This window comes from Ipomoea triloba, chromosome 2, assembly GCF_003576645.1.
Source record: "Ipomoea triloba cultivar NCNSP0323 chromosome 2, ASM357664v1".
NCBI lineage: Eukaryota > Viridiplantae > Streptophyta > Magnoliopsida > Solanales > Convolvulaceae > Ipomoea > Ipomoea triloba.
The window spans coordinates 13829441-13838743 of NC_044917.1; the positions used below are offsets into that span (position 1 = coordinate 13829441).

At 34.1% G+C, this 9303-nt stretch overlaps 1 protein-coding gene across 1 annotated transcript; it reads left to right on the forward strand.

Moving 5' to 3' along the window:
• Positions 1 to 544: 544 nt before the first annotated feature.
• Positions 545 to 5899, forward strand: LOC116010575 (truncated transcription factor CAULIFLOWER A-like). Its single transcript, XM_031250047.1, has 8 exons — positions 545 to 902; positions 3747 to 3825; positions 3915 to 3979; positions 4336 to 4435; positions 4573 to 4614; positions 4738 to 4779; positions 5292 to 5416; positions 5509 to 5899. The coding sequence occupies exons 1-8, from the start codon at positions 718 to 720 to the stop codon at positions 5606 to 5608; spliced, it is 738 nt and encodes a 245-aa protein (XP_031105907.1). The 5' UTR covers positions 545 to 717; the 3' UTR covers positions 5609 to 5899.
• Positions 5900 to 9303: the final 3404 nt, after the last annotated feature.

The following is a 9303-nucleotide window of genomic DNA, read 5'->3' on the forward strand; positions in this document are numbered from 1 at the left end:
TTGGTATAGTTTGAGAAAATCAAATTGAATTGTCCACCCCAGGTAAAAACACAAAGGAGTTTGTTTGGTTGGATGGAAAATGTTTTCCTTGAATTTGAGGACAATTAGATTTTCTTTTGTTTGATTGGATGAGCACCCCAACCAAATATTTTTCATTGAAAAACAATTTCCTCATCAACTTTTTTTAATTACTATTATTATTATTGTATAGGGGTATAACTGTCTTTATATTCAATAAAATTTATATTTTTAATAATTTATTTTCTACCAACCAAATAATAAAATTCAATTTTCTTAAATTTATTTTCAGTGAAATTCCAATTCTATTTTCCTTTTAATTATTTTTCAACGAATCAAACGGCTGAAAATGGCAATTTGGGTTTGTGATAAACTAAAAATTAAGCGGAATAATAAGTGGAGGGTGGTCACATCTGGATAAAAGTAATCGGAACCGGGGACCCGTCCGAGACGCAACTCTCTCAAACTTGTGGATTCAAGAGGGACACTAACCACCCCCTCAGGGCTCCAGCCAATGAACGATCGAAAACAAATCCGACGAAACCACTCCGGTATTGCCAATACCGCCTATCCCCCACCCAAAACCGCCATCCGCGTCTATATATATGTGCACCACCACGCAAGCTCTTTCTCATCCATGAATGCCCTTCCTAGTAGCAGTAACTGCGGGTAAGCTGAGCTGAAAGGTCAAACAATATAATGGGGAGAGGGAGGGTGCAACTGAAGAGAATAGAGAACAAGATAAACCGACAAGTCACCTTCTCCAAACGCCGTACTGGCTTGCTCAAGAAAGCCCACGAGATTTCCGTCCTGTGCGATGCCGAGGTTGCACTCATCGTCTTCTCCACTAAAGGAAAGCTCTTCGAGTACGCCACTGAATCTTGGTACGAGGTTTCCCTTTTTCATCGTCTTCTTCTATTCTTTAATCTGCGTATATATATATATATATATATATATATATATATACAGTTTTTGGGGTTCCACCCAGTATTCATTCCAATCTTGATTTTTTATTTTTTCGATTTGTTTCTTGAGATTCCAAGAAAATGGGGGGTTTATTCGATCATTATATCAGTTTGATAGCTAAACATACAGTACTACTCATTCAATCATATAACCACTACCCAGTTGGGCGACATATACGATGTCGAAAATCTTACTATTTCCATCTTTAAATACAAGTTCAGAAAGCAGATACCATAAAAATGTCATCGTCGTTTTAATAAGTATACAAAAAAAGACAGAGGATACTTTCTTTCAATTCTCGTTCTTGGACATGTAATTAAGATTCAGAAACGAGAATTGGAAAATTATCTATCTTATTTCCTGCGTTTCACAATGATGGCATTAAAATATTTAATTATATTGTCATTTACAGTTTTAAATGTCAACCGTAAATAGTAAATAGATTTGAATAAAATAGTCACTTTAAAAATATTTGAGAAAATTAATTACAGTACATCACTATATCACTTTAAAAATATTTGAGAAAATTAATTACAGTACATCACTATAGTTGACAGTAGGGGTGAGCACACAACGGATTGAAGATAATTTGGGTTGATCTCAATCCAATCCGCTAAATGATAGATTTGAAAATTTTCATTTGCATCCACATCCATTAAGTTGTGGATCTAATGATTTAGTGTACATTCGGTTAACCTTTTTAATCAAAAATTTTAACCGTTAATCGAACCGAACTTTGTATTATCGAATTAACTGAATTGAGGTGTTTTCGGTTAACCGATTAATTGAAAATTTTAAGCTAAATTTTTAAATCCTTAAAATAATACCTAATATAATAAATCCAACTACTTCAATACCTATAATAATAAATCTATAACTTCAATCCAAAGTCCAAAGTCCATAGGGATTTCATTATATATATATATATATATATATATATATATATAGTCTTTGGATCTCATGAGAACATACCTTCAAGAGAAAGCTAAGGACAAATTTTAGCTTTACATCTATAAAAATTTGACGAATTTGATAATATTTAAAAAAAAAAAAAGACATTGTGGCATTTTCATAATTATTAGTAACTTCACTATATAAACTTGAACATTTAAATATACAATTTTTAACAACTAAATATACAAACTTGATAAATTTTATAAAATCAATGAAAAAACTAAATTTTAAATTCAAACCGTAAATGTTAGACTCTAAGCAGTAAAAAGTTAACTACTAAACCAAATAAAATCCAAAATTCAGTTATAAATTCTAAAATCGAAACCCTAAGTGCAATGTACTTTTGCATTTTTGCAAGTGTAATATTTTAATACTAAATATGTAAAATGTTAATACTAATGTGCAAAATATTAATATTAAAAGTGCAAACTTGGAAAAAGTATGAAAATTGCAGATTTTATTATTCAAGGTTGCATAGTAAAGTTGGTTATAATTATAAAAATGTCATTGCATTTTTCTTTTTTAAATTTGATCTGATTGGTTCAATTTTTCCATATGTAAGGTTGATATTAGTTCTTATTTCTCTTCTAAAGACTTATTTTTATATGTTCAATTATTTATGAAAATGCCACCTCTTATATATATATATATATGGCGTTGGTCAAGTTCAGCCCTTGCTCGATTCAAGACGTGGTGCTATGGATTACCATAGACAGATATGGTTAAGTCGTTAATGTCAACCTACTTATCACCAATTGATTTTAAGTAGGATATAACAATCAGATAGTCTAAAAACTTTATGGTTAAGTGTGTTTGACTTATAGCATTTATAGGATGGGTGACTCACTGATGGCGAGGCCAAAGCTGAGTCTAGTCTTGGATGGGATGTGGCATAGTTCGGGCCATAGTTCAGGCCAAGTCTAATACTGAGAGGGAATTAGTGGGCGTGGACGCTAAGGTTGCGACATGTGCTAGGGGGATTGTTGGGCTTCGACCGGATTGGCAGCCCTTGCTCGATTGGAGACGTGGAGTTATCGTTTACCTTGGAGGGATGTGGTTAATTAGATGGTTAATATTCATCTATTTATCACCAATTTGTTTTAAGTCGGATATGGCAACCAGATAGTCAATGAACTCTATGGTTAAGCGTGCTTGACTTATAGCAGCTGGGAAATATAATTTATATATATATCTGTTTACTAAAACTCACCACCATTGATGAACTCATATGGCATATGAGATCAGTTTTCACATTTTACAAGAGAATCTTATTCTCATTTGATCATATAATTATATAGTGCTCCCTTATAGCTGCATGTATATTAACCAATCTTTAGCTTAGCCAAAATGGCTGATATATAGTTAGCTTTGGTCTGGATGAGCATTCTTTTGTATTTGGGTAATCTATGAATGCACTAGCTCTTAAATCAACCATTGGTGAAATGCTTTATATATATTAAACTTCAAAGATCAAAGAGTATTTCATGATGTGTATTGTCTTGTTTCGTATACATATATTTCTACAAAATGATGCTCAGTAAAGAGCTTACAGGGTAGTTGTTGACCAATCAAAATGAGATTGGAATTTGTGTTGTGTAGGTTGTAGAAAAAGGTTTTATTTTGTAAAAGGAGGATATTCATTGATGAGCTTTTTCACTTGTATAAATACTTCAATTCCCAGAGTTTCAAAGCTCCTCCATATATTCCATAATATAAATTCAGATTTTAATTATCTTAGTGGGGTTATAATATAATCCATTTATGTTGCAAAATTCCCTAATCATTTTTAATTTTTATTTAATTATTAGCATGGAAAAGATTCTTGAACAATATGAAAGATACTCATATGCAGAGAGGCAACTGAATTCAACAGATCAAAACTCACAAGTTAGTATTCCAAATTATATTATTGCTAAATTTTAATTTGTTTCACTTAGGTATATGAAATTCATATATATATAAGTTTTTTTGTTTAGGGAAGTTGGACTCTGGAGCATGCAAAGCTCAAGGCTAGGATGGAGGTTCTACAAAGAAACCAAAGGTAAGTTGATGTGTATGTATATATATATATATATATATATATATATTAATAATCGAATGGAAACCTGTGAAAACTTGTGAATTAACATGAATGTACACAATCGTCTACATAAATGCATATAAACTATTACAGGGAAAATTGTTTGCACTGAAATTTGATATTATGTGCATTTATGTAGATGTTTGTGTGCATTTATGTACGAGAGGAGGAATTCTCATTGGAACATTACCCTGGATTAATGATCAAATGAGAACCCCTCCCTCGTGAAAACCTGCTAATCAATCGGGATGAGTCCCGAAAATATAATAGTGATAACAAGGTAAGTGTGTGTGACCTCTGATCTGATGGATGTGCAGGCATTATGAGGGAGAAGACCTAGATTCTTTAAGCCTCAAAGAGCTTCAGAATCTGGAGCGCAAACTTGATTCAGCACTTAAAAATATTCGGTCAAAAAAGGTAAATTAGAAAATGACACACACATATATATATAGTAATTCACTTAATTTCTTTCAGAATTCTTCCATATTATATTCTTAATTAGTTTGGTTGGTAGGAAGGTTAACTGATGTGGTACGTGCATGTTTCCCTTGTAGAATCAACTCATGTTTGAATCCATCTCTGAGCTCCAGAAAAAGGTGACAATATATATAGATATGCAACTTTTTCCGTGCATGGGATCCACATCCTTTATATATACAACAAGTTGACCATTTTGAGCAAAAGTCACATTAATTCCTCATGTGCTGTGGTGTTTGCAGGACAAAGCATTGCAGGACCAAAATAATCAGCTTGCTAAGAAGGCAAGGCATTAATAATATAATTCAGTTCTGTTAGGATCAAGCGCTTACCACTTATGTCAAAAGCTATAGCTTACAGTGTTATTTTCTTATGCCCTCACACCTGTCCAACAATTCCCCTCCAACCAGTCTTAAACATTATTGCTGGGACTCGTTTTCTTCCCTAGTCACCGGGTGCTAGACTTGCCTTTACCCATCTCTGCCCAACAATTCTCCTCAAACCAGTCTTAAATGTTATTGTTGGGACTCGAACCCCCTCCAACTAGTCTTAAATGTTATTGCTGGGACTTGTTTTCTTCCCTAGTCATTGGGTGTTAGACTTGCCTTTACCCATTCCTGTCTAACAATTCCCCTCCAACCAGTCTTAAATGTTATTGTTGGGACCGATACTTACAAGCTAAAGCGCTTGAGCCCAACAAATTTCTGTCTCTCATGTCACTCAAATTAAAATGCTTCACTTTTATATCTCTTATTACCATATTGCTCATATATAATAACCCCCCATGAATACACAGATCAAGCAGAGGGAGAAAGAGATTGCTCAGCAGCAGCAACAGCAGCAGGAGGTTCAGTGGGAGCAGCCTAACGACGACATAAATTCCTCCTATGTTGTGCCGCCACCGCTCGTGCACCTCAGCAGGTACTCTTTAGTTGAGATGAAGTACATCCTTCAATTACCTATTGAAAATCTTCGTTTTGTACCGAATAAATGAAAATTATATATATTTGCAGTGAAGGAGAGTATGGAGAAGCAGAAGGAACTCATCAGCGTCAGCAGCAGTCCAACACCACTGCCATGCCGCAGTGGATGCTTAGCCACCTACACGGCTAACTAGCTAATTAAAAGCTAAAATGGTCCCGGAAAATCCACCAATATATATAATTATATATATACATATATGTTTATATATACACAGTTTCTGCATATGTATAACATATTGTCACTCTGGTGCATATATAGGGAGCAAATGTAGTTACCTTTTGGTCTATATATGTATATCTAAGTATGTTTTCTACTTTGAACAAATATGCAGAAACTTTAGTTAATAAGATTGTTGCTCTATACTAATTTCTTGCCTCTTTAAAAACAATAAAAAGTTGTGACAAAATTGTTTGAATGTCACTGCTCCTTTGGCAGTCCTCGTGATCAATTATTATTTCATGAATCATGGTTTATACAGTTGTGTGGACTATGAATAAAATGTATATTTTTAATATATTAAAAATATATTATTTATATACTGAATGTGATATTAATTGAGTATTGAAGATATATTATTATATATACTATCAAATAATGTATATTTAATACGTAAATAATGTATTTTTAGTATATTAAAAATTATCTTTTATTTGTGGTGAATGGAAAATTTTACGCTTTATGTGAGATAGAGCTACTTTTTGTAAAACAACAATATCACTCACACAAGTAACTCCTTACTTTAATTTCAATTCAACGTGCAACGTGCATGTTGGGTTATTGGATATGGGTTGGGCCCAATGGCACAAACAACCGGAGCTCATCGGGTACAATTTTATTAGTTCAACAAATAATTCAACTCGTATGTACAGAGGAAGACAAAATAGGTTTGCTGTTTGCCTTAAATTAAACATGTGACCAGTAGCCAAAGACATTGTAGTCTAGTGACACCCAGTTGCACCCTCACATGAGAGGGGTGAGTTCGAGCTTCAGTGGAGGCGATATTGAATTTTTGTGCTTCATTTGATTGAAAAAGTAGCTATAAACAGATACTACACCTACACAAAAAAAAAACATGTGGCCGGTAACCTTAGTGTCAATTTAATGAAAATCAACTTGGTATAACAATAGAGAATCATGGATCATGATTCATTATATTATAATAATGTAGGTTCATTATTGATGTATTTAATTTCCATATATTTGGGGTTTATCCGTATTCTCTTTGGTCGGGAAGTGATAGGTCAAAAGTGCCTCTCTCAGTATTAAATGCTATATAGGCGGAGAGTGAAAGGCGTGGGTTGGCCGGTCAGAGGGGTGGCTCTAAATGTTCTGATGTGTAGGAAAAGGGAGATGGGACATGATTAGACAATGTACTAAGGCCTTCCTCAATAGTTAAAATTTTGGTGTAGTTTTTGAGAAGTTTTTGTAAGTGTGCTTAGGAAATAAAAAATAGGGTAAAGGAAAAAAATAAAAGGAAAAACTAAAACAAAACAACAAAACAAAAAAAAAATTAAAAAAAAAAAAAGTAATTACGCCGGGCGCAAGATTTGCTGCGTGAGGCGCAAATCTTCCCCATTAGTGGGCCCTACCATTCTCTGCCAAACTCTGCCAAAACTCACATATTTGCAGGATAAAAACACTCCCCAAAATCAACCCTTCCCATTTATAAAAAAAAACTCATCATTAAGTTTTTACTATTCTAAAATCACTCCAAAACACACAAATGGGGAGGTCCTAAGTGGGATTACATAAGGTTTGAACGGTTAGCGAGGCATTTCTTCTTTATGGTCGCATAGTGGCCTTCTGAATCGTCTTGACCGGATGTTTATGCAGAGCATTGGCAGGCAGTCGGAATCTTCCCCGCTAACTGGACTGAGTTGGCTTTGGTCGGTGCGTGTAGCTCGGTTCGGTCGGGTGTATAAGCACTATCATCTAGCCTCCCTTACCCATTGTCTCCGAACCCGAAGGGGTCGGGACAACGGATAACCGTACGGTATAATCAAAGGGTCGACCCGGCAGGGCAATCGTTTGTTCAGTCAAAACCAGTTTGTCGTGCAGGTGACGCATGGCTTAATCCAACCCTCACGACGCAGTTGTAGCCCTTTGAATCTTTAGTGTTGGCATTGAATCGAACGTTCCCTCATTCCAAGCACTACTTTTGTTATTTGAATATTGACTCATGTTGCTTACTTTTCCCCACTCTGATATCATTGCTTAGCTTCCGCCGATTTCCCTTCACCTTGTGTCTAGATGCTTTTCAAGAATTATGCCTAAAATTCCATCCAGTGAATGATATAAACAAATTATTTTTTGATTAAAACAATTCAGGAGCGATAAAAATATGGTGTCGTTGCTAGGGATAGCACAATTGGAATATTCTTGAAAAACTTTTTCTTTTTATAGCATAAGACTCAAGATAAATTTTGGAGTCGGCCCGTTTACTAACGGAAACTTTTTACTGTTTTCTAATTTTTCAGTTTTCATTCTCCGTTTTCTATTTAGAAAACTTGTTTACTAACACTTTTTTTTTTTTTAGATTAACGTTATAAAATTAACACAAGTTTCATTTCGAGTGGTTTTTAGACCTTATATTTAAAATATTTTAAATATCTTATGGTTTAACTTTTAATTATTATCAATATAATGAGCAGTTAAACAAATATATCCCTCAACTGTGCATGTTGTCCAAAGATCAGAAGTCAAGCAAATTCTACTAGGAATTCTTTTCAAGATACTCTTCAGTTTCTCTTTTTCCTTCTCATAAAACTTGTAAACATCTGCTGCTTCTGTATTCCTACTTATGAATTTATAATCAGAATTCAAATACTTGTGCAACTCTCTAATTCTCTTATATTCAACAAAAGAATATGTTAGGAATAAATTGTAATAGTTTTGATGAGTCAAACTATAATTTTAAAAATCTCCTATTTTATTTTTATGGTATAGCGATTTGAACCGGAAGTCAAAATCATGACTTAGAATTGGTTCAAATTCTTGCAAAATAGAGTTCACCATGTCATGATACTTGTAAATCGTTTGCTTCCACTTTAACATGTGAGAGTATGTGGTGAAATAGAGATGACCCAGATATCTTTGCAAGAAGGCACAAGTTTGAAACCTAAGCTAAGCTAATTTATTTTTGAGCTTAAGTTTGAGGTAGAGGAGGAGGTTCCCGTGGAAGTTAAGGGAAGAAGAGTCCAGTCAAAGGTCAAATCGAGAGACCAAAAGGGAAGAAGTTTGGAGTGTCTAAAGGTATACCATATGCTATCAAAGGAGAAGTATGATCAAATATATTATTTTGATCTTAAAAACCAATGAGTTAATATGGAGCATTGGTTAGAAACTTGAGCATTATAGTTATTGGTTTAGAGTTCAAATTCCAAGGCTTATAATATTTTAGTCTTTAGAGACTAAGTGGGGATAATAGTGGAAGTCAAAGTGGATTGAGGCGCGTGGATTGCACTTCCTCTAGACACGCGCGTGAACATCAAATGAAATGAATTGGAGCGCATGTTTGGGTGTAACTTTAGAGTGGAACTACACTCAGCCAAATTTCAAAAGCCATATTTTCTAAGACCAGTACGTGAAGCTGCGAAGAAGATCATATTAAAATTAAGATGGGGATTTTATGAAGATAATTAATCAAACTCAAGCAAGAATCACCAGGAAAATATTTTTTTTATAGAACAACTTGCCAAAAATCAAATCAATGAAGCAACAAAGTCAAGAATATCAAGCTCCGAAGGTAACAAGGTCAAAAATTGAAGGCTACAAGTTTCAAGAATCAATCAAGCCGAATTAGAAGACTTTTTGACCAAATTGCA

Excerpts from the sequence above, each read along its gene's own strand:
- LOC116010575 (XM_031250047.1), top strand. The coding sequence starts at position 718 with ATGGGGAGAGGGAGGGTGCAACTGAAGAGAATAGAGAACAAGATAAAC. Across the intron at positions 3,826-3,914 it reads CAACAGATCAAAACTCACAA|GGAAGTTGGACTCTGGAGCA; the intron begins GTTAGTATTCCA and ends TTTTTTGTTTAG. Across the intron at positions 5,417-5,508 it reads CCGCTCGTGCACCTCAGCAG|TGAAGGAGAGTATGGAGAAG; the intron begins GTACTCTTTAGT and ends ATATATTTGCAG.